Raw genomic sequence first — 26,033 nt, 5'->3', positions numbered from 1 at the left:
GGGCAAAAGACGGGCTCAACTTGGGGAAGAAACAAAATCAATTTAATTTACTACAAATCAAAACAAAAAAACCCAAGGATATTAGGAAGTAAAACCAAACCATAGAACACCTTCCCCCCACCCCTCCCTCCTTCCTGCCTCAACCCCACTCCCGGTTCCCTCCATCTCCTCCCCCCAGCAGTGCAGGGGAACAGGGGATGGGGGTTGGGGTCAGCTCCCCACACCTTGTCCCTGCTGCTCCCTCCTCCTCAGGGGGAGGACTCCTCACTCGTCCCCTGCTCCACCGTGGGGTCCCTCCCACAGGAGACAGTCCTTCACGAACTTCTCCAACGTGAGTCCTTTCTGGGGGCTGCAGTTCCTCACAAACTTCCCTGGCATGGGTCCTTTCCACGGGCTTCAGTTCTTCCCAAACTTCCCTGGCGTGGGTCCTTTCCGCGAGCTGATCTTCAGTCACAAACTGCTCCAGCGCGGGCTTTCCCATGGAGTCACGGCCATCTTTGGGGGCCTCCGCTCCACCGCTCCCCTCCATGGGCTGGGGGGGGGGCAGCCTGCCGTCTCACCATGGGCTGCGGGGGCATCCCCTCCTTCCTCACTGACCTGGTATTTGCAGAGGGGTTCCTCTCACATTCCAATCCCCCTACCCACTACCAGTTCCCTTTCTTAAATACGTTATCCCAGAGGCGCTACTTGTGTCACTGATGGGGTCAGCCTGGGCCAGAGGCGGGTCTGACTTGGAGCCGGGGGAGCTTCGAGCAGCTTCTCACAGGAGCCACCCCTGCGGCCCCTCACCCACTATCAAAAAAAAACCGCACCACACACACCCATAACACCATTCCAAGACATTAATGAGAACTGTGACTCCAGCAGGTTCACAAAGGGCTATCATGATGTCCAAAAGCTCTCCAGTACGCATGCTTGTGGAAAGCACCAGTTTAGTCTTATCAATATGGGTCATTTTGACCTAAAGAAGATGATTTGTTTTTCACATGTAGGAGCTAAAAATTGGAATGATCTGTTCAGTGGACAAGCTCCTCAGGGTAGAAAGGATGGTTATTTTGTGCCTTGAACAATATTGAGCATGTTGTCAAACTTGATTATGTCCCACTGAGAAGAGTATGTTTGGAATTTGAAATGAAACAACCTCAAAGAATAGAGAGGTTAGGAGGGGGCTGTGGGAGGGAGGCCTCATTCCCGTGAGCATCTGAACTTCACTGAAATGTAGTTCACATTCCGCATTCCTTTTCTTACAGTGATGAGCAAATCCAAGGGGCCGTTCTGGGACGCAAGGACTTCTGGCGAAAGATGTTCAAGTCACAGAGTGCAGCGAGTGATACCAGTAGTCAGTCTGAGCAGGACACATCCGAGTGCACCACTGCTCACTCTGGGACCACCACAGACAGGCGCTCCCGCTCCCGTTCCCGACGAATCTCCCTTCGAAAGAAACTCAAACTCCCCATAGGTAAATGTATGTCTCTTCCTATTCTATATACATATTGCATGTGCAGAGAAACACAGATACATGAATCTGTCTTAAGAAATATTGCAACACAGTTCCTTATTGTCTAAATATATTTTATATTCTCCCAAGGGAAACTGGGGAATGTTGCTCTCTCCATTTTATAGATGGGGAACTGAGGCAAAGGGAAATGTAAGCAATTTGCCAAAGGTAACAGAGTATATCTGTGGCAAAATTGAATGTTGAATCTGTGTCTCCAAAGCAGTAGGCTAGTACCTTAATCTCATAGGCATTGTGCCTCTCTGTAGAAGAGAAATATTCCAAACAGCATTTGATGGACAAAGAATATATCCTTTAGAAGTCCCAAGACCCAGCCTTGCCTGGTAGTTAATACATATAACATGAAAGGATGCCTTCCCCTTTCCTCCCATTTTCCCATACCCTAGCATGGCCACCTTGGAGAAGTATGCTGCGATTGCTAATAAATAGGTTCTGCTTGGAAGCATTTTCAGAATTGTCCTGAGCGGCTTATTCTGCAACAGGGAACTGGCTGAAGCGCTCCTCCCTCTCTGGTCTGGCTGACGGGGTGGAAGATCTCCTAGATATCAGCTCTGTCGACCGTCTGTCTTTCATCAGGCAGAGTTCCAAGGTAAATGTGTCAGGCTGCGTTGCAAAGAGCTTGGAAGGACAGGATTTGGCTGATTTTAGCTGCCCAAAGAAACATTCTACTCAATGCGGACATTGAAGCCAATGAGACTCAGTTACAGAAGTCTTCAGAGTAGAGTGCCATGGGAATTTGATACTGAACTTTTGCAGCTTATGGTGAAGACTAGGTTAAACCTACACTGTACTTGTCAGTCCGCCTTGGTTCACAGAGAGAAATGCAGTCTCTGTCAGTACACTTCAGGTTTAATTGTTGGTCACACTTCTTCCTTCTTTGTGCCTTTACAGCCTCTTGCGAAAGACCAATCCTTTAAGCAGAAAGCTTAAAAGATGAAGTGCTTCAGCGTACGTAAATCTGTGCAGACCCACTTGTGTTGCTATGGTGATCCACTGTGTTACAGCCCTTCTGTAGATGCTTTATGTCTAAGCAAGGAAGACCAAGAGATAGTGGTACTGCGCAGCCTGACCTAACCCTCTGTCTTTGCACAGGTGAAGTTTACCAGCGCAGTGAAGCTGTCAGAAGGAGGGGGGCCAGGAGGTGGCCTGGACAACGGGCGAGATGAAGAGGAGAATTTCTTCAAGCGTCTTGGTAAATGGCGCACCTGCCGAAGACACCCATCCAAGCTTCATCACACAGAAGAAAAAGATGGTTAGAAATCAGGGTTCTCGTCTCCTTTTTTCTTTCTTTTTACCTTTTTTTTTTTTAAATCTCTTTCTTTCCGTATTTTACCCCTTTCCCTTTTTTCCTGCTTTCTCCATAGTTTTTGTATCCATTCTAGCCTTCTCCAACTTTTTTGTCTTTGTAACTGTTTTCTTTCCCTTCCTTCTTTCTTTTGTTTTGATTATAGAAAAAAACTCTAGTAAAGTCAATTTTTTAAAAAATCAAGATTATCCAAATAAATTATGCAAATACAACATTTGGGCTTTTAAAATCAAATTGAATTTCATCAATACACTTGAAAAATTAATGCTTGCTTCAAAGCACTTATTCAGTTCAAAATTAGGTGTGTAAATCTTTCATTGCCTAATATAACAATGGGTGTTCCATCAGGTTTTTTTGTTTTTTGTTTTTTTCCAATTTGTGACCATTTGACAGTTTTAGCAAAGATCAGCACAGAAATGGAAAACCCTGCACAAACCTTGTTATAATTATCTCTTTTCTTCTGTGTTTGCATGTCTAGTGTCTGCATACCATTCGTTAGGGATGCTGTCCCTTTTTCTTAGCACACAACATAATAATAACAACACTACTTTTCCTTTCCATGAAAGTATATTTAATTGCAATGTATTTTCAAAATCAGCAATGTTTGAAAAGTGCCTTTATGAATAATACAAGGTCACGATATATTCTGTTTTAAAATGTCATGCAGTCATTCACATGCTCATGTCCTCAGCTCAGAGCTCATCTTTGTTGTCAGGGAGACAACCTTGTATCTTGAAGTTCTGTTACTGTTATTTCAAGAAAACCCAACCCGACTCCCAAAAACACACAAAAAGGAGTAGATCTTCTTTTTCACCATGATTTCTGTGGCTTTACAGTATGTTACATTCTCTGGCATTATGTTTTTTTATTTTCTGACATTATACTTTGATGCTGCATTGTATGTATTTCACCATCATCTGTCCCAGACCTGCAGTGTAATGCATGTGAGGCATTGTTCAGGCAAGTGATACTAGCAAAGTATGAGCACATCTTGCCAATGTAAACTGGTCATCATTCTACCACTGCAGAAACACTGGTGGTTTTCAGCTAGCTCCTAGGTGAAAAGTGTCGTTCCTTTAGAAGAAAAATGCATGAGCCCAGCAGCTTGTTGTAGCTTGGTAGCTACAAGGTGAATGCCCCCTGCAATGGAAGGAATTGCATTGTTTTCTTCATCCACTACTTTGTGCTGAAGTAGGTGTGAGATACTTCTGCCATATTTTCTCCCAGCTTTTATTGGGAACAAACAACTGAGGGGCAGTGAGATCTTTATAGACTGCCACAGCTGTTTCTAGAGTGCTCATGTAAGATGTCCTTCACATTTTCTTGTAGGAAATAATTTTTTTTTCATCTTGCTAATACTGATTTTATGCCACTGTGAGTTTGCTTCTGCCTAGAGTGCCCATTCTTGATGTAATGGCACAGATTTAGCCTTGGCCCTGTGAGCATCAAAAGCCTTGTTCAGTATTTGTGGCACATCTTATGTCTATACAAAACTCAGATGACACATTAGTATTGGCTTTTTGACCTTTGGAAGTGTCCATACTTCAGCCGTCTGTGAGTAACGTCAGAATTTATGTAATTAATGAAGAGAACTTGAAATGTCTTTTACATGCCTGTGAGAGAAGAGATGTACATGACACATACTTGGTTTTGACATATGCATGCATTAGAAACAACATAATAAAAGTGATGCAATGGGTTAAAGACAGAGACCCTTGCATGTTAGTAAGAGAAACAAGCAAATCGTCCAGTGATGTTGATGGGGAGGGTTGGGCCATTGCCTGATCCCTAACTGAAGCAAAGGGAGGGCATTTAAATTTTATAAGGCAAAGTGTGACAGTTAAGGAAGTTGTATCACCATGTCCACAAGGATCTCTGGTATGCAGTGAAAGCCACATAACATTAGCAAAAATGTTAGAGTAGTTGTAATGCCTCTGTGCGTACGTACTTGTATGCGCTTAATGAAATCTATGCGAGTCCTTTTCAGGGTGGGATGGTTTATAACACAGTGGAAGAGCAACATTACAGAGGGCCTTCAAATTTCCAGTGCTTTTTTATTTTCCATAAAGATCAGCAGCTTTTATGTGCTTATGGAGAAGAGAATAAAAGCCTGTTGAAGGTGGATGGGCATACTATTAAATCTGTCAAGGTCTGACCCTAAAGCATTGTTTTGGAACCTATTTCTGCCTTCCCATTCTTGTCATTCATGATGCTATGCCATTACCCTGCTTGTGCTTTTTCCATGTGATGTTTCCTCTTGTGTTTTTGGGTTTTTTAACATAGTAGACCAAATTTAAAAGAAAACAGATAGAGGAGAAATACATTACAGTAAAAAAATAGTAATAAAATGTAGAATGATTTGTCACATCATTTATGAATTGTAATCTTCATTGTGATATATCATCTAGACCAGTAGAGATTCTGTGTTGGATATGTATGTAAGCATACGTGTGTGTGTGTGTGTATCTGTATGTATGCATATGTATACATATATATACACATAAATATATGCACATTCATGCATAACAAAATGTTTATTTTAATGATCTTTTTACCTAAACTAAGAACAAAGCATATATACAGAAGTGAGTTACATGATGTTTACATGAGACCCTTAACGCTCCTTCAGGCACTTAATGAAGACATTGTGACTGACCATAGAAGTTGCCAGGGTGTTCAAGGCACAACAGCACAGGCAAACCACAGCACATGCTTGCTCTGAGGGTGATCTTGCGTTTCCATAGGAAGCAACTGCGGGGGTGGGAGCTTGGGCATCCAGTGTCCTCCTTTGTTAGGAAATGGTCTCTGCTCACTGTGTGAGATTTTCTGCAGGGCTGAGTCACATTAACATTAAGCCAGTGAGGGCTCCCCTGCTTACAGCAAGGCTACTCCAGGATGGGTGTAGTGGAGGACAGTCATCAGCTGCCTCCGAAGGATTCTCTTGCAAAGCTTCAACAAAGTGCAAGGCTGGGACTGCAAAGGGCTGTAGTGATAGACTGTAGGTAGCACCACTGAGCCCAGGTGGACAAAGCCTCTGCTAAATCTTTATAGTGGGGCTTAGGGAGATGCCTTAGGCATGCCTTTCTGTATCAGAAAGTCAAGTTTCTGTTCTTTATTTCATACAGGCACAGCCCTCACAGGGCCCTGAATACGAAACATTTGTTTGTAACTCAAATGAGTTAGTGTTACAACAGCCATAGCAGAAAGGCTCAGATAGCATGCTACAGGCTATAAGGAAACAGGATGAGTTGGAAGAAAAGGGTATTTGTGCCTGCTCATTTATGTAAGTGTTCTACCTGTTCTTTCTACTTTGTTTGTTTGTTTGTTCCATTTTGATGAAATATTTCCCTACATAGGAACATTTTGTTTACTGGAAAACTAGGTACAGCTTCATTGGAGAGAGAAAAGCTGCAGATGTCGTAAAGAAGTCTCTTGAAATTTGATATACCTCTGTCTTCAGGGGAAAAGTGAAGATCTATGTTGTCGTTTTCTGTTGTGACTATTGTTTGTGGTACATAAGTGCTTTCCAAGTAATTCTGGGGAGTGCACTCTCAAAGGGACTTTGAGTTTCAGCCATTCTTCTTTCCTGAGGAAGGAGAAGTCACAAAGTCATGTAGAGCTGATGTTTTGCCTCTTGTCTTTCAAACCCATGTTTAAAGCCAATCTTGAATTCTCCACTCAGTGTTCTCTTCTTCAGTGCTTTAATCCTTCAGTATAGCAAACTTTCATACTTTCACATGTAAACAGGGAGAGTATTATGTATAAAGACAAAAAGCCCAGAAGCCGACTATTCTTGTTTTGACCAGCCACCTTGGCCTTGAAACTACTTTCCTGATTTCTCATCTGTGTCGTTCTACCACTCAACTCTGGGTACCAACTGCGTAATGATCTTCTGCATTCAGAAGTGTTCATTCCCATCGGCAACGGGATTAGTTTATCATGTGAATTAATTACTTTATCATGTGAACTCTATACATGGAGTTTAAAATCGTGCTTGAAAGAAACCCTGGAGCAGGGTGCTAGCTTCATTTTCAAAAGGAGCTCTTATTAGGGAACTTTCCATCCCAAAGAGTGCAAGACTCTTCAAGGGAGAGAGGCTGGAATGATGATGATACCTAAGAGTTGAGTCCAGTCTCACTTTGGGTGTTCTGGTAATTGCAGAAGATGTATGCCTAAAAAAAGGACCGTACTTGATTTCCACATAGAACATTTCCAATATTTGCTACTGATTTTTCTGTCCTAGTAGATGATATATTACTAAATTGATACATGAGGAATAAGGTTTATGCATGCTCCTTTTTAAGGTAAACTTAGAGGCGATAGAAAAGTAAGATAGGAGACTATTCAGGAAAAACAGACAGTAAGCAAGATGATCTGTGTTAAAGAAGTGGGGAGGAAGGGCCATATCCTGGTTCACCTATGTTGAAGTAGATCCTGGGCTTCCACACTGAGTATAGTAGAATTGTTTGGGGCAGACATCAGTATGACCAAGACCAGAATCTGGCTTGCTGTATGCCTATTTCATGGAAGTCATGAATATTGTAAAAATGCCCCTGTTATCTTCAAGACAGTGCATCAAGGTGAGGAAGGGATTTAGACCAAGACTGTACGCATCAGAATTTTTGTCCCACTTTTTTATTGGTGAGAGACTGTGTTCCCTTCTCCCTACCCCTCCCTGCATCCCCTCTGTATTCTCTACCTCTTTAGGTTGCCATAGCTTTGATGATCACTTGACCTCCAACCAAGAAGGAGGAAAATCCAAGAACGTTGTGAACCTGGGAGCAATCCGCCAAGGCATGAAGCGCTTTCAGTTTCTGCTGAACTGCTGTGAACCAGGCACTATCCCCGATGCCTCCATTTTGGCAGCAGCCCTAGATCTTGTAAGTCATTCATTGGTGTATTTTTACCTGCTGAGTGAGAGCATGTGCATATGTGGTGGTCCGTTTTTATTCACTGATGCTGTTCATGCCTGCACAGAAAGCAGGTAAAGCATCACAGCAATGCCAACTGGTGTTGCTGTTATTAGGTGGAGTTTTAGCATCTGTGACTGGATGGACATGCAGACAAAATGGATCTTTTTTTTATTACATGTCTCCCTATAACTAGATTATTTCTAGCGCAAAGCTTTTATTGTCAGACTTCAAATTTTGCTCACAGCCTTTCTGCTTCTGCTCCTAGTGTCAATAGTAATCTACAGAATAAGGATTGAAGAGCAGATAACTACCTGGAGAGGCACAGTAATTCCACTCAGGAGTTCTGACAGAGTTATAAATACATTGGGCAACACTGAGCTATGAGTCACCAGAGCCAAGCAGTGCAAAAAACTTAAATGTCAGAGCATGCATGCTTTTAAATGTAAATATTGCTAATTTGCAGATGCAAATCACAGAAGTGACACTATTCAGTCCCTCCTTCCTGACACTGAGTGTCTCTTCTGTATCTTCCTCCTCCTTTTCCTTGCAGCTGCTGTTTTTTTAACAGTCCCTTCCATTTCTAAAGCAGTAGCCTTCAGCCTGTAGTTCATGGGCCAGTGGGGCTCTGTGAGGTGCTTATGTGACAAATTCAAGATTGTGAAAAATACAGGTGTGAAAAGCCAGCCAATTATTAAGAACTTCTGTGCACAGTGCTATTCTACTTCCTTCCATAAGTGTTTGGATGTCTGCAAACTGAAAAAGATTGAAAAACACTGCTCTCAGAGCATCCACATTCTCTCTATCCCTTTGTCTTCCCACTCCCCACATCTTGCCTCTTTGACTGTCTTGCCATTTGTGCTCATATTCAGTTTTTTTGCTCGCTGCTGGAGATGCCAGGCTCGTGGACTCTCCCATTCTGCTAGTGCTGTGCCCTGATCTGTGCTGCCTTGTCTGCTCCATAGTTGTATGGATGATACACTCTGTTCACCACTCCTTTATATGTTCTTCTTAATCTTGCATCCTTGGGCTGCAGATTCAAGCAAGTGTGCATTGATATTGGCCCAAAGTTGCTGTTGCTATCAGTTCACATCTAGCTGTAGTGTTTGGACTGGTCCCTATCCCTCTTCCAGTAGGCAGGTGTTTTCTTCACTGGTTCCCACTCTTCCTGTTGGAGATTGTTGTCCCTCTGTCTGGAAGCTATGGAAGCAGTGGCTGATAGGGAAGCCTGTCTCGTGCTCTCACAGTCAGAAGTGGTTCCTACCAGTCAGGCTTGCAGTAAACTCAAAAGGTGGCTTGGGGAGATAGTCACTCCTGCTGGGTGTGCTGCACAAAGACAACTTCATTCTTCAAGGCTGCTAGGCTGCCACCTCATTGCAAATTCTCAACTAACACAGGGAATGTAAGGTGCAGGGGCAGGAAGGAGCTCATTGCTGACAAGTATGTCACCAAGATCCCTCTGGGGATGCACTACTCTGTGTGCTAATAAATCAGATGATAAACAGGGGTTTGGCAATTATGTCCCCATAGCCCATAAATGTCTTATTTGTTTTTTAAATTTGTCAAATGCTTAAGCTACAGACCAACTTACTCTGTGCCCATGTATGAAGTCAACTGAAAACTACTATTCAGAGTGAAGTGTTTGAAGACATCTGTTCTGCCTTCCAGGGCTGGCTTTTACAAAATAGAGTTTGACTCTGTTTCCTTTCAGCTGAATGATGTGGAAGGCGTTGGTATCAGAATTTCTAGAAGGTCTGCAGCTAAAGATGAAAGAAGGCTTGTTCTAATACAGGCTTGGGAGACTCCTTACAAGTACCTGCTCAGCTGGCATTTCGTCTACAAAGTATTGGAGATAGATGGAAGTTAAGAAGTCACATGCACTGCAGGTTTCAAAAGATGACAGCTTGCCATCTCACTGTATTGCTTAATGACAATGCATGCTGTTATGGTAAATTCCCACATTTTATGTCAATAGAGCACACCCAACAGAAAACATTCTGGTTTTTTAACTTCTGTTTTCAGGCTTTTGAAGTAATAGTTTGAATCAGGTCTGATGCAAATTAAAAGCTTAAGTAATTTTATCCAGCCTACTTGCTATGGCAGCCTTTAAAAAATGAAAGGCAAACAGCTCCAGTTTCAGTTCTTTCACAAACTTTCTGAGCGTGCTTTTTCATGCAGATTCTTGAAATTCCATTCTTATACCAACTTCAAGATCTTTGATCAGTCTGGATGTTTATACAGGTTTGCCACAGTGATTTAAAGAATTTAGAACAGTGAAACAAAGGCTGCATCCTTAGGGAGGTAATTACTTATTTATTTATTAAACTGAGTGTTGCCTTAGGTTTAGAAAATATGTAAACGTATTTTCCTAGAATCAGCATCCATCCTTGACTGAATTTTATAAAACTACAATCAATTTATGGCTTTGCAAACATTCAGTGACAATTGATAATATGTTGCAGTTTCATCCTTATGTCACCAGCTTAAATCCAGATTTAGCAATAATAAAATTTATTTTCTCCTGCTTTTTAAGAAACTTTAGAGGTTGAAAGGCAAGTAATACAGTATTTCCATCTGTGATCAAGTTTCTGCAGAGGGTACCAATGAGCCGCTGCCTAGCATTTTGTAAAGAAGTTACCTAAAGTATCCTAATTAGACTGGTGTAAATGACTCAGGTGGGGAAATACAAGCTTTTCTTTGACCAGTTTAGCAACGTGTGACACCTATCACCATTACACTTCTCCAATAAGATGTGTGAGCTGATCTGTTCTAACATGTAAATCTCTTAGCCTTGTTGAAATGCCATAATGGCACTGCTTTATGGCAGGGCTATGTCTGAGAGGACCTACTAAGTATTGGGATAGCAGAAGCACAGTCTAAACTGCCAGCATACTTGCCAGTATCCTGACTCCATGTCACCCAGGGTCTTAGGCAGGCTCTACTGTTCCTGTTTCCATAGCAGAAATATTTGTCCATAAGAGGGCATATGACCTGGAAGGAAATCGGAGATTGCTCCAAACAGGTTCCCAGAGTAGATGACTGGGAACAGAAACAAAGAGCTGTGTCATGGATTGTACTTGACCATTTTTAGATATCATCAGAGAGATTTGAACTAACGTTTTTGAGGCAATTCTCTAAGACATTGGTTAATAATTTACTCATGACCTGTCTTCATATACCTGCTAAGCTGCTTCTCATGCCAGACTTATCTTGTGGCTAGACAAAGCAGAGGTACCCAGTTAGCATCTTTTGACAGTACTTGAATTTACTGTATTTACTTTTTAAAAGTACATTGTTGCTATTTTAACCTCTTTTTTAATTTTTTTTTTTTTTTTCTTGAAAAGGCCAGTGGAAATGAATTTTTGCTTGAAGTGCCTTGTGGAGTATAAGAAAGGGCACAAGAAAATTACCACTGGTTGATTAGTCTTATAAAATTCATTGTCCTTGAAAACAAAACTGGACCTAAATGCTCTGCAGTCATAAAACTCTGCAGAATCAGCTTTACTTGAACAGTAATGTGATGCTGTAAAATTCCAAATCCATTCTCTATGTGATCCCTCCCACCCAGGTCATTGCTTTTGCTGGTATTAGTACAAATCAGGTTCTCTGTTGAAGAGCTCCAATGGGAGTACTTGGAATTTTGTTAAGAAAATGGTGGATTCTTATTCATGTCAATTTATACAGTACAAGAACAATTTTCAAAAGGCAAAGCGATATATTAGGTCTAATGTTAAAAGTGGACTTGTGAACAGTTTCACAGGCACTGGCAGGCTTGTGAGAGTATTGCTGCTGTGTTAAGTTTTGACAGTGACCATGGTAACTTGTGTTCTTTTCAGCTATGCATCACCTGCCTGATTCATTTCTCTCCATTTGTGATGTGTTTCTCTGTGGTGTGAATCCATCCCTGTCCATTCTGTCACATCTTCATCTTTCTCTTGCTGCTGCTTCAGGTTTCTCTGAGCCTCAGGTAAGCAATCACAGGGAGCTTGTGCCCCATGACATTCAGAAAGTCCTCCTTCATGCAGGGGGTCTTTTCAGTGATTTTTGATTTGGAACTTCTGCTCCTTCCCTTTACCCCCCATCCTACATATCCTCCTTCAGTTATAGTAGTTGAGTGCTTCCATAATGTTTACAACACATATGTTTACAAGATTCCTATATGCTAAGAAATTGTGACTTTACCAGTGGTGAATTAAAACAGGAGGAGACTAAGGCTGGGGCTTCATCTTTTCATGTATGTCTCCATGGTTAAGGTTTTAGTCTGTGAGAATAAAAGAATAAAATCCGCACCTATTCTATGGTTCTGTATTGCATGTCAGCAACAAGCAATTTGTAATGTTTTTTCCAGGTGCTAAGTATTAGTTGTGTTTCTGGTTGTCAATGAGTGTCTGGCTTCAGATTTCTGCCTTCCTCATCAGAACATTGGGCCAGCTTTAATGTTCTTATTCAAGAGAATTGCTAAAAGATTGCTATTTTCTGCCAACATTTGAATAAATTATGAGCAAAAAGCTGCAACAGGATGTTGTGTCAGGAAGCAATTAACACGTATTTTCTTGTTAATGCAGACAAAACATAATCCTTTTTTTTTTTTTTTCTTTGCCAGTCCCCTAAAAGGCTTGACTTTTTTCAATCCTGTTGGTAGTAATTTCTGACTGTAAGTTTAGCTGCAGTACAGAATTTCTTAAATCAATTCCCAAACTTTTGGAGCATTGGTCCAAAATTTCTTGCTTTCAACTTTTGATTAAAGCACTATTGGAGGCACTATTTAATAATGTTCCACAGACCATCTTCCGTGTTCTCAGGGACCGTCTGTTATTTATGGACCACAGATGAGGAACCTCCCCTTATAAGTAGATGCTCATCTGTTTAAATTGCCTCATTAAAGCTGTCAGCATCTAAATGTGTGGAATACACATGTTTGTGCTCTGTGAAATCCCTGTTAGGGAACCTTTCAAAGCCAGCTTGTAAATTGTGGACATCGTTGTATTCTTAGTTTTACAACCTGCTGGCCATAGGAGTTTTTGCTTGTGCAAATTGCAGGAAGAGAGGGGGGAAATTAAATGGAAATGAGAAGAACAATTTGCTTTTAGTCACTTGCCGTGTCTGTAAAGATGTTATTTTTGCAGAGTTGTAGACTGCTGGGAGTAAAGCTCCTTCCTGAGTCTAGGCTACCCTTTAGGAAACAAATTACAGTGTCCATTTTTGAACATATTTGAGAGTTTCAGAAGCATTCTTTATTGGTCTAACATGGGTCCTGCTGGGTGATTTAATACAAACTAAGATACACTCAATATCATTTCTCCCATTAAAGAAAGTTCTCTTTGAAGCTGAGGGCAGGAGGATTTTCCACTGGAAAATAGTCAATCACTTCAAAACTCAGCTGCCTGATGTTTCAGTACTAAATTATCTGATACTTGCTAAAGCCATTGAAGTTAGGCCAGTGAAATTTTGTTGACTTACGCCAGTAATGGATTCACTCTCCATATCTGCTTGATATAAGTTCAAAATAGCACTCTTCCTAGTTTCAGTAAACCTCCATTCATGCTTCCACCCCCAAGGTGCGCAAGCAGAACTGAACATGACAAATGCTAGGATTCATGTGGCCATGCTGCCATTTTCACTTACAATATTGGCAGCCTTACTAGTGAAGGTGAAAAGAAAACTTGACTCATTCCTGCAGTAACAGTGTCAGATGCACGCTTCTTTTTGGCAGTTACATGCTTTCTGAAAGCGTTACAGAGGAGTACTGGTACAAGGTTGTTTCTAAGTTTATAATGTGGCTCTTTCTGCCCCTCTAGTGGTTGGACTAAGCGTAACTGTTCAGTGTTTATGAGCCTTGGTTTTATTAGCTCAAGACGTGAAACTTAACAGCAGAGATCCGGGTTTCAGATTTTGATGGAGAGACTGCTCAGTCTGTGTGACTCCATGGCAAGCTTGCAAAGCAACTGATTAAAGCACAAAATCCTCTAATGCTCAGAGAGTTTTTCCAATGTATTTGTATTTAAGATGATTTTTTGCAAACATTTCAGGAAGCTCCTGTAGTGGCAAGAGCAGCCCTGTTCCTCGAATGTGCACGCTTTGTTCACCGCTGTAATCGTGGCAACTGGCCTGAGTGGATGAAAGGCCACCATGTGAACATTACTAAGAAAGGCCTGTCCCGTGGACGTTCTCCCATTGTGGGCAACAAAAGGAACCAGAAGCTGCAATGGAATGCAGCTAAGCTCTTCTACCAGTGGGGAGATGTAAGTTTCTCTTCTATTTACATTAAAAAATATACTCAAATGTAAAGGTAATTGGATCCTATACAGAATTTCAGTTCCAGTAAAATGGGGACTCATAAGCCTCGCTTCCAACTTGCACTTCACAGCCTGCCAGAATCAGCTCATCTCCTAATGGAAATGGACTTTGTTAGGACATAACAGTGTCCCCTTCCCTCCCCTCACCCTGCCGTGTTCCCTCTGAGGATCCATTTGGTCCACTCTCCTGTTTCCAGCACTTGTCATATGTAAATGCCTAAGGAAGAGTGAGAGCAGGGAGTGTGATACTACTTGCTTTTTTCTAGGTTCCAAATATTTTTAGCCCAGGGCTGCTTGAGCTAGATGTGGTGCTGTATATTTAGTAATGGATTTCTCTTTGACGTACTCAGTCTCTCTTTGCACCCATACAAACTGTTAGCACTCATCATTCTTTGGCAAGGAATTCTACAGGGCTGCTACATGTCATCTAAAGAACTGTCTCTGTTTGTTTTGAGCTTGGCTCCTTCAAGTTTTATTTGATCACGATCTCTTACCATACATGAACTAGGCAATTGCCCTGTCAGTGCCACCTTGCAATTTGTTTGAAAACCCACCAGGCTATACCTGCTGAAGGTCTGGCACTTGCTGCAAGTCATTTCACACAACTCAAAAGAGTGGGAGAAGTTCCTTTGAACTCTTTGGTGCCTGTTACATATATCTATCTTTGTGCTTCTCAGCTCTCTTCACAAAACCAGAGATTTTTACAGTGAGCATTATGATCAAAAAAAAAAAAAAAAAAGACATAAAATCCAAGGCTCAGGGGAATTTGTAAACTCTGTATTCTGCAATCTTGGGGTACTTACATAAGCCATGCCAAAAAAGCCTTGCTGACCTGTATTCTCCTATGTTAAACAAATGCATGCTTCTCAGTGGAGCACATTGTAGGGAACCTTGAGCTAGTGCTGACCATGTCAATACATTCCCACCACAAAACACAGCCCAGGGGGAGAACCTAGCTTGGGTCTGAGCACCCAAGCTAATAAGCTTTGTCTCTTGACAGCTCTCCTCCTTCCATTTCTGAAGCTAACTCAGGGAATGCTACCTGGGCACCCTACTCTCTGTTATATCTCAAACACAGGTGACTATCTTAATAACAGCACAAATACCAAAGTTCCTTGAAAAAGTATGTAGTGTGAATGTATTTGCTTCTGTATTCCATGAAGTGACCACCTTAACCTAACTCCTTTGAGAACTCCTTCCACATGAAAAACATAGGATTATATAGTCCTTGTATTTTTGCGTGCGTCACTGACAGTCAGGACTATACATCTCTGTTTGTGGACTCTATGCTTCTAGACATTCATTTTTTTTTCAGATTCTGACAAAAATGGGAGAAAGCAAGTCAGTAACTATTAGAAGCCAGTTAGATTCCCCTTCAGCTGCCATTTTTAGAAACTGAAATAGCCTGAGCTGGAAAAAGTCTAGGAAGGTTTTCTTTTCAAAATGTTAAAGTACCACCACATGATGCAAGGTTACAAGAAAGGAGCCAAGGAAATCTGATGGCAGGCAACTTAACATAATTCTCTTCCCCTTAACTTTAACGGTATCGTAAGACTTAACTGGGTACATTCTCCGTGCTAGGAATAGTGTGTGTTTGCTAGCTGCTTAGAAACATCCCAGAAGGGAAAAGCCTTACTTTTGCTTTATTGTAAGGCAGGAGAAGATTTGGGGACTAGCCTTTACAGTGCAAATTTCTTCTCTTTTTACTACAAGTTGTCCTGCCACTCATTATTTCTGTTTCTTCTCACTGGAGGCTAGGACAGTATAGTTACCCACCACATCACTGGCCCCCAAACAGAGTCATGCTTCAGGATTGGTCTGTACATAGCACTGCTGAGGTGCAGTTCCTTTATGTCCTTTATGTTGAATGCTGGGCAAGGCTGGTCCTCTGGCACTGCTTTTCCTCCCAGAAGCTGTTTCAGATGAAGCTGGCTGCAAGCATAAGCAGCAGCCACCAGCCAAGGCTGTAGGGCTGGGGCCCTGCAAGCTGTGCTCCTCAGCTGGCTGCTTTTGTTGGCTCTGACCAGATTCCAAACAGGTAAGGGGAACAGTGAGGAGAAACAGCTTTCTGTTGCTGTAGTACAGGCACCCGCTGTAGAACATGCTGCCGTTTCTGTGTGTTAACCTGCCTATTTCACTGTGGGCAATATCAGCCTGAAGGGTGGAATGACTGCACTCGCATAGCTCCTAAGCAGCTCCAGTACCAAGATGGGCTACTCGCTCAGCCCATCTCTGCCTCCATGCTGCCAGATCCTTGTCAACACTACAGCACACCATCCTTGCTGCTTGGTGGCAGCAGAGCTGCTGCTCTGGAAGGAAGATTCTTGGACAAAGAGAAAAGAATATATTAGTCTCTGAATGCACTGAGGCCTTGTTCTGGTTTTTTCTTGCAGTAAATAAGGCTGTGCTAATTGTGGATGCTTGCTTGCATTGCTCACTAATTGTGATATACAGTCAAAGTTTAGTGAGACCTAGAATGAATGTAAAACCTCTATTCCCCACCCAACTCCTTTAATTCAGCCTGCCTAATAGCCATCAGAGAATAACAGTGGTAAACCACATGAGGTGGGATTTGGACTGCCTGTAATGGTGATAAGCCTATTGAATCAAGCAATCTCACTTGTTATGCTGTCTTTTGAAATAATACAATGTTAAATCTATTCTGATCAAGTCAGTCTGTCACTTCCTTTGGCTGCTTCTGTTAAGAGGCATTTTCTTTTAAAGTGTGGCATGCTCTCCATTTGCTAGGAAAACCAAGCATAATTCATGCAGATAGTACTTGTTAGGAATTCAGTGCTGATTAGGTAGGAAGCTGTGGGATTATGTATGATTGCCTTAATATTAGGGTGGACAACACAGCATAAATAATATGTGATAAATTACTGCTTTGTGGAGAGACATGCAGAACATTTCTTCCTTTAAATGCCTGAAACATGAAAGGAGAAAAAAATAGTGAGAGATGTGGAGTTTATTTAGCAATGTGCAGGCTCACAGATAGCTGAGATTGGCAACTATTTGCATCAGCTTGCAAACCACAACAATATCACCTTATTCTTTTGTGTAGCAGAGTCTACCCTCTTCATTTTTGCTGGATTTCACAGGAACTGCTTAGTAGCAAGGAAGAACAGCCATACTAAGTGACTGTTTATGTATTTCTGCATCACTTCAGCTGAGACAGGAAAATTATGTGGTGCTGGCATGACCATCAGTTCTGACTTGCAGAAGATTCAGAAAACCTCTTCAGTATCTTTCTCTGAAAATATCGCCAAACCAAAAAGGCCAAATGGCAAGTGCTGATGAAAACTGTAATTAAACACATTTCCTCCCTTACAAAGTGATGATATCACAGGATAAAGTTTTACATACTTGCCTGTGTTCTCTTCCCCTACCTGCAGCAAAGAAAATCCTTAAGAGCTCTGAAGTGTCTTAGCAGGAAAGCATTCTCCTTGCTAAGACACCCTTATCTGTAGCTTTGCTGACAGCACCATAAGGGCTGTTTGCATGCTGATAATGATGCTGGCAAACAGCCACGAATAAACGATCAATGCCTTTCTGGAGAATGTAACAGTATTCAGTATTCAGTGGAAATCTGTCTGTCTGTGTTCTTTACATGGATCTCCTCTACACCATTACCCATGCACCTCCCCAGCTTTTATAAGCATGTTGTCAGCTCATTTTTGGAAAGTGCATCAAGGAGTCTCTTTAAAGATGGAAGCAGGCTTGCCCATGGGCATTCAACAACAGTTTTGCAGAGGAAACAGGGACTGTTACTGGATTCCTAAGTCACAAGATAGTTTCTTAAACAGAAGACATACATTCTCAGTGGAAAGACTTAGCAAAAATCTGGAACACATATATCGAGGGCAGAAAGAAAAGTGGAAGAAATTCATACAAAATAATGACCTAATCTCCTCCTGCCTATCATGTGCGGGTTTGGGGTTTTTTTTGTTATTTAACCAAATCTGCAAAAATTTTTCATCCTGAAATTTGACACTGTTTACAAATTTTGGTTGAAAAAAAGGGAGAAATAAATTATGGTTTTGGTAGCAATTAATCTTCGGTCATCCCTTTCTCTACTTCACTGCATTCACACACAATAAAAATAAAGCCAGGACATTCTGTTCTGGGTGGAACATCTCCACAGCATGCACAGGGCAGAGCCCTTGACCACCAGTGAGTGGGGCTGAAATTCTTACCTCCTTGTGCTTTCTCTTTCTCCCTGTCTGCAGGCAATTGGTGTCCGCCTCAATGAGCTGTGCCATGCTGAGAGTGAGAGCCCTGCCAACCTGCTGGGCCTCATTTATGATGAGGAGACCAAGAGGCGCCTCAGAAAGGAGGATGAGGAAGAAGACTTTTTAGATGACAGTAAGGAGACTCCCTTTACTACAAGAACCCCCGCTTGTAAGAACCTCTGCTTTAGGAGCACTTAATTTTTCTTCTCTTTTCATCCTCTTGCCACCCAGCTGTATTTCCCAGTCCCTCACCTTCACCCCAGCTTCTTTCCCTGTTCTTTCCATGCCTGGATGTACAACATGACAGATGGGTTGCAGCACTGAGAGACTTTGAAGGAAAAGGGGGGGAAACCAGGCAGTGAGTTGCAATTCCTGTATACTGGCAACTGCGATTATAAGCAGGGTAATAATTTATTTCTTGAGTCTTGCTGTCACCTGAGTGCCAAAAGTGGTTCAGACTCCCATTCTTCCCAGTTATTTCTGCCAAAATATTTGTGTAAGATCAGCTGCTTTTCTGTTTCTTAACATTGAAGAGTCATGTCCTTACCTGATGTGAATTGGCACAGCTCTACCAAAGGCTTTTAAATCTTGACTTCAGTATATTTGCCTGATTCTCAGGCAGAAATATAGCACTGTGGTATAAAAAGTTTCATTAAAAATCTGTATAACAACAAGATGACTAAAACACACAGATTTGCGCCTGTGTATACATAAGGGTGGGAGGGGGGTGACAGATCATTGATTCCGAAAGTCTAGGTAGGCATGCAAATTATAACAAACCCTGTGAATCAAAATAAATTAAGTCAAAACACATATTGTTGTAGGTGTAGGTGAAGGTGGTAACAAACATTATGTCCTCTCCAGACACCATTTGTATATACGTGTGTGCTGTCATGTACTGGTTCCTGTGTACATGTACTGTTGTTCACCATTGGATGTAGTGTGCTAGCACTGTTTATGTATCTTCTGGTTTCTTTTTCTGTGGTTCTGGGTTTGTTCTTATCACTGCACAAAGGCCAACTTTGGAGTAGAGAGGAGTAGGTGGGAGCAGTGAAATGGCATTTGTGGGAAATGATCTCAAGAGAAGGTATTGGCCCTAAGCTAGAGCTTCACATGTGCCACTATGTGGTGTGCCAGCGCTAGCAGCTACGTGAACGTAGGTGGCTGTTCTGGATATTTTATTGGCCCTTCAGGAGATATATCCAAAGCAGGAGGAGGGTGCACCCAAAATTTTCCCTCTCCTGCACCATGAATGAGCAACTGCATTCCCATGACTGAGTGACAGAATAGGCTTTCTTGTCCCTGTTCAGCCTATCAGGCACTCAAGGGGATTGTGGAGCTGCTTTAAAAGGGTTACCTAAGACAAGCAAACAGAGAGAACAGGTTGTGGTCTAGAAAACCATTTAAAAACTCAAGCACTCTCCTGAAAGCCAGGGTCTGAAAATAACTGATCTGCATTCTTGCTGAAGGCAGAGATTATTCAAAAGCTGCCCTGTATGCTGCAGGGAATAGACTGAGGAACACAAAATATGCAGTCGGATATTCCATTACACTGTACATGTCATCTGTATTTGATAGTTCAGATTTTAGTCCCTACAAAGTCCATAATTCATTACTGGTAATGCGTACAGAGGAATTAGCAAGCATCACAGAATTAATCTGGTTTCATCTGATCCCTGCAATGTCCTTTCACTTGTTTGGTTTGGAGTGTTTCTTTGCAAAAAGTACTTAGATCATACATGGGGGAAAGCAAGTGAAAACACAAATCTCTCTGAAATGTATGTAGATGGTCTCAAATGTATGTAGATGGTAATATCAGGCATTATTAAAAAATGGGTGTGGTTAGTTGTTGTCACAACCAATTTTTTTATTTACTTTTTTTGCTGTCCATTATCCTAAATAGTATATTTCAAATCAATCATGCACTGAAGAATCCTTCATACCTTTCAAGCTTTGAATGTGATTAGATGGGTTACAAAGTATAGGGCTTTTAAAGCTGATTGTTTAGACTCAGTTGAGACAAAACTTCAAGTATTTCAATAATTCCTCTTCTCTTTTCCCCTTTGTTTTAGGTTAAGCATTTGAATGTATAGTTTGATTAAGCAGTTTGATTTTTTTTTTTCTTGGTTATCTTTAAATGGCACTTGGATTCTTTGCACAAATAAAGAAGCCCGAATTCAAAGGAGGCTGTCTTTTCCAGTTATCAGGGTAGTAATTAATAATAGGCACAGTACCTCTTTGCTGGCTAGTCATAACTTCATATATTTTGAGAAATGTTCCTGTATTTGAAAGTGGCTCTTTTCTAGAACTGCAGAAGATTTGGCTGAATGCAAAACTGTAAGGGAGAAGAAGCTTATCTACTTCTTAACCTGTATTAGCTTTAAATGAGGTGTACACAAAATGCTATAAGATCATGTTTAGTAAGTACTTCACCATAATGTGCTATAATATAATATAGTACACTGTAGTGTTACTTCAATATAATATAATACAATACAATATAATAACTATAGTACACTATAGTGTGTTAGTACTGTTGCCTGCACTGGTAAAATTATGGATTGGTATTTGTTTGACTATGTTCTTTTTAGTGTAGGAAAAGTAGCACAGATAGAAGTCTGGGTTTTCCTCATTTTTTAGTGCAGCTTGCATTGTGCACCATATGTGAAAATGTCCATCACCTCTTGGTTCCAGATTTTGTATAATCTCCTCGTTCACCATAGAAATATTTTTTCCTAGGCACTGTGAATCCTACCAAATGTTGTTGTCCTTTTGCACTGAAAATGGCAGCCTGTCAGCTTCTCCTGGAGATAACCACTTTCCTTCGAGAGACCTTTCCCTATATGCCCAGGCCACGTACTGAGCCTCTTGTGGTAAGTGGACAACACACACTGGAGAGGGAGCCATGCCCACAGAAGTCACTGGGCTCTGGGCCTGTCTGAGGAGAGCTAGAGTGGGGTAATAACTCAAGTTGGTCTTTGATGCAGGGAGAAAGGAGCCATTGCCTGGTGAATAGAAGATGGGCAGGGCACATCAAATGGGTTGATTAAGAAGAGAAGATGAAGGGACTGGGGGAAGAAAGGAAAGCAGCAGAGACAAAGAAGCAAGGAAAGAAATAAACCTCCATGAGACTGAGAGAGGCACAGGAAAATCCTGGCCATGAATAGTAAGCTAAATGACTGATTAGGTCACAACTAATTTTGTGAATAGCAGAACCCATGAAACCTGATTTCCAGTGGTTCATTCTTGTGTGGATTTGCTTATGTCTAATAATGCTGAGTAACATTGTCTTCAGCCTGTTTCACAAAACACACAGGCACTCAGTTATCTTTTGTCAAATTGGGTTGAAAGTGACCATGAGCTTCAGAGGTGGTTAGCATGGAGTGAGATGGGAATTGAATGGCGCAAGCGCAGTTTCATCTTTTAAACCTGTTTTCTTTAGGAAATCAAGATAAAAATTATGAAGAAAGAATGAGAAATTAAGTTTCCAAGTGAACACGAAGGATTTAGCCCTACTATTCTGGGTTTTGTTAATGACAGACTTGGATCACATTTTGCTTATGACAGTTGTGCTTGTCAGGCTGATTTGGCTGGACGTTATTGTAATTAGGTTCTGAAATTAATTTAAAAGGCTGTAGATGACCTATGATGAAGTGACTTAGCCCCCAGGTATGCAAGAAGGGCAATTTTAAAACACAGGGATAAATTCAGCAGAAGTCTTCCTAAACACTTTCTTGATATTTTTACCACATAATAAATGACTGCATCCAAAAGCAGGATAATACCAGGGTTTAGAATTCACCTCAGTAAAGTAGTTAGGCTTGGAACTAAGAATATGTCGGGTAGTGAAGGTCAACAGAAATTTGTACTTTTGTGCCAGATAGAAATGCAACTGATTTATAGCTTTTCAGACTTGTATATGGGAGAGAAGGAGGAGGAATTATTCTGTGATGTGTAAGCAGAAGAAACCTTAAGGTCATGTTATGCAAGAGCCTATTAGAGAAAATGGCCATAGAGTGCTTCTTTTAACTTTGTACAGGGGAAAAAACAAGAGCCAACAACACTTCAGATTAAAATATTCAGTCTCTATATTTATGGAGTGATGCTTCCTTTCCAGGAGAATCAGGTACATAATGTTACAGTCCATAAAGCTGAAATTCCAGCAGAGCAAATCTCACTTCCACTGGTGTTTGTAGGCATAGCTGTTCCATAGATATGAGCACAGACTTAGCAGCCTTGAAGAACTGAAGCATTTGCAACTGAACTAGTTGTGGTGAACCAGTTTAACTACCCACAGTCCATCCAGACTTGCCAGGCTGAGGGCATAAGCACCCATACCTATGTTGGAGTGAGGTAGGCAGTCCTGACTGAAGTTTCAACCAAAGCCTTCTACTGAAGCTGGTGGACTAGATACTACTAGATACAAGCTCACTTTGCAAATGGATGGGAGTGATGAACACACTCTCTTGGAGCCTACTGCTGCCACAGTAGAGGCAGAGAACTGGAACTTGTCATTTGCTGTGGTGGAAAGTAATTCATTTTAGCTTAGCAGTTGCTGAAGATAGATGGAGTCAGACTAACTGTGTGCTCAGAGGATGTATTTCATTCTGTCAATTTGTGGGGCCAGCAATTTCCAATGTAAGCATGTTGACAAAGCTGGGATGAGTAATGTGTTTAAACACTCCAGGAAGGGGAACTCTGACCGTGCCCTTGAATATACCTGTACTGCTATCATGGTGCAACTTATGCATGCTAATTTATGAAGCTGCTGTAATTCAGACAGATTTGATCACAGATTTTTTTATCCTGAAACACTTTAGCCTTTATTTCATATCCTAAACTCTTAGATACATTTTAAACTATTTGCATGGAAGTTTTCAATGCTAGAGATACTACAAACCATTACTTTAGGCACACACCTCCTTATATCCCAGGTTTTGTTACTGAGCAAAGTCAAAATATTTCCCTTATGGCAATCAACTGTTAGCTTTTCTGACAATCATTTATGATAATTTTCCCTGGAGATGCAAAGCTAACTGAAAATGGTTTGGGGCCTTCAGCTAGTGTTAGAAAGGCTAGTTAACCCATTTCAGCACAGCTCATTCTAGAACATATGTTTGAAAAGACCCCCCCCCCCTTTTTTTTCCCCCCAAACCAACTCTTAGAGTAGCAGACTTTGTCACTACCCAAGTAGCTCCCAGTAACTTCTATAGGAGTTTTGTATGCAAATTCCAGTATAATCTCTCTTGAGCCTAAATAATTTTATCAGGAATAACTATTTTGGATAATTTCAGTGATGTTATCATTCACATTCATCAGCCATTTACTCACAGCAAGGAGCTTTGTGTCATCTTAGATTTCAGCTAGTTACATTTTGGGTGAGGAGATCTCAAAGCTGATGACATCCCCAGTCAAAAGGTACAAATGATGTTCTTAAAGAGCCCAGCATTTTAACTCTGTTTGCCAGTGTGGGAGTTCACGGTCTTTCTTTCACATTTTCTAGCTCTGGTTAGAGAAAGCAGATGATAATCTGTAGCTTGTGGAATTTTAGGACTTTTGCTTTTTTGGCCCAAATTGGTAGCCAGTAGGTGGCACAACTGGTGCCATTTCTGTTGAGAAAATGATGGTGCAAACTAGCTTCTCTCTGGTGCAATGCTGTTTATTTTCCAGAATTTAAGTGCAGCCAACATTTTTCTGTTTTCCACTGTGTCCTTTCAGCCTGATCTGCACACAGAAAGCTTGCTCTGGGCCATGCTGTCACGGCTGTCACACTGTCAGCTAGCTTTCTCTCAGCTTTTCTGCCTCTGATGAGTACGGTGGCAATGCATTCCCTGATCAACCACAAGAGAGCCTTTTGGAGTAGAGACTTAACCATCCACCCAGCATCTTGGGCAACAGCCACCTTTTATTGTCACCTATCCATTAGGGACCTTTTATGTGTTTTCCCCGTCATGAACCTGCAGACAGGGTGCCAATTCACTCAGCAGTGTTAACCAGAAACGTGTGTTAACACCTGTTAACTCTTCCACCCCGACAGCGTGGCTCAGCATGCTGCAAGCCCAAAAATTAGTTGGATTTAGAAAGTGTCAGGATAGGTGGAGAACTGTGTCATAGAAATAAATTTCCATCTGAAGCAGTTCTTCCTGAACCTTCTATGGTTGCAGTGAAAAGCATGGGGGCTCATACTGCTTGCACATCTCTGTGGTCTACATTCTGCTACAGGATCTGGAGACCTGCAGGCTGCGTCTGGATCCTGAGATGGACCGGCACAGGTATGAAAGAAAGATCAGCTTTGCTGGGGTTCTGGATGAAAATGAAGATTCAAAGGATTCCCTGCACAGTAGCAGCCATACCCTCAAATCTGAGGCTGGCTTCGAGGAGAAAAAAGGTTTGTCAGCACAATAAGGCTTTTGTATTCTCAGGGCTTGTGAAGTGGCGCTTGATTTTATGTTTTCATTTGCGTAGACTGTGTTAAAAAGCAGATGGCCATGGAGTCACGTGGCTTTGAATCATTTCTGAGATGCTTCTGGCCTTCAGGATTCAATATAACAAATGTGAGAAGCAAAGATGTTAAATTTGATGAAACACTGCTATGACTGAAACCGATTGAGAGCATTGCAAGATTTCTAAAAAGGAGGATGCCTTGTTTGAAACTGTCTCTCAGTGGAATGCTGAGAGAAGCATCACTATTTGATTCACTTTAAAAATAAAGATCAAAAGTGTTCTTTGTTTTTTATTCTGATTACAGTTTTTCATTTTGGGAAAACCACAGATAGGAGGGAAGATTGGGATCTTTCTGTGAAAATCTGTACCGGTTTGAAAGTCATGGCATCTCACAGAATTAGTGGTTGATCTCTTGATCTCTTGAATTCTTTGCTACCACATGAAAAACACATACCTGTGTGGCTTTTGATGGCTAGCAGATTAATGTTACCAACATACTGTATACTGTACAAGCAAACCTCAAGCTCACTGTGTTTGCTGAGAACAGCAGATTGTTTTCGTTTTTGAGCCATCTCATGCAAAACTCACATACTATCTAATGGTACAAGTGTTGCAATACAATATACAGTCATCATGAGTATTTGCAATTAGAGGCTAAACTGCCAGACAGTTACCTGTAAATGATTCTCCTTCTAACAAGTTTTCTAGAACTGTTTAAATTCTGTCTCATAATAGCCATATAAAGGTTCAGATGTTTGAATGATAATTTTGATAACTGTTTGAAAAGGATAAATGTTTGATGATTGTTTGAAAAGGATGGAGTCTGTGGCTGGTTATCTTCTAGGAACTGTAATGTGTATTAATGATTCAGAGGAGCTTTTATTAACTTCAGGGGGCTTTGGATAAAGTTTGCATTGTCTTCAGCTGTGACCCTGCCACAATTACTGGAGAAAATATTAGAACTGCTTCCAAGACTTACATGGTGTAAAACTGCCTCCAAAATTGTGCATCAGGTGGGGCAGTTACTCCCGTGAAGACAGCTATGTATCCACCTAAGAAAAGTGAGCTAGATAGATTCAGGCTCAATCTCATTTTTTGTACCCTTGGCATATTGGCAGCCCACAGAAGCACACAGCCTTATGGTCTCTCTGATAGTCTAAGATCAGTGGAATAAGATGTTTCTATTTAGATGAGGAAAAGCTTGGTTTGGGCGTTGGTGGTTTTTTTTAAGATAGTTATGAGAATTACTTGAAACCACTTTTCAGCCTCTCAGGCAGCAGTCCGATCCACTGGGATGTTACCCGAGTGGGAGAATGCCTACAAGCATGC

At 41.4% G+C, this 26,033-nt stretch overlaps 1 protein-coding gene across 18 annotated transcripts in view; it reads left to right on the top strand.

Annotated features, from left to right (window-relative positions):
* UNC80 (unc-80 homolog, NALCN channel complex subunit) overlaps window positions 1-26,033 on the top strand; it is a 135,206-nt gene that overhangs the window by 40,459 nt on the left and 68,714 nt on the right. For 9 of the 18 annotated variants that reach the window (XM_030017565.2, XM_030017564.2, XM_030017569.2 and 6 more), the window contains 8 exons: window positions 1,251-1,465; window positions 1,999-2,105; window positions 2,609-2,768; window positions 7,530-7,702; window positions 13,762-13,974; window positions 18,258-18,429; window positions 21,000-21,133; window positions 24,483-24,648. In XM_030017565.2, the coding sequence (XP_029873425.1) occupies window positions 1,251-1,465; window positions 1,999-2,105; window positions 2,609-2,768; window positions 7,530-7,702; window positions 13,762-13,974; window positions 18,258-18,429; window positions 21,000-21,133; window positions 24,483-24,648 (1,340 nt within the window). The remainder of the gene's footprint in view (window positions 1-1,250; window positions 1,466-1,998; window positions 2,106-2,608; window positions 2,769-7,529; window positions 7,703-13,761; window positions 13,975-18,257; window positions 18,430-20,999; window positions 21,134-24,482; window positions 24,649-26,033) is intronic. The other 9 variants (XM_030017566.2, XM_030017574.2, XM_030017580.2 and 6 more) reach the window with 5 other exon arrangements.

The sequence above is a fragment of the Aquila chrysaetos genome, chromosome 6, assembly GCF_900496995.4.
Source record: "Aquila chrysaetos chrysaetos chromosome 6, bAquChr1.4, whole genome shotgun sequence".
In the NCBI taxonomy this organism is placed as follows: domain Eukaryota; kingdom Metazoa; phylum Chordata; class Aves; order Accipitriformes; family Accipitridae; genus Aquila; species Aquila chrysaetos.
Note: the sequence above shows the minus strand (reverse complement) of the source record. Positions and strands in the feature narration are given on the sequence as shown.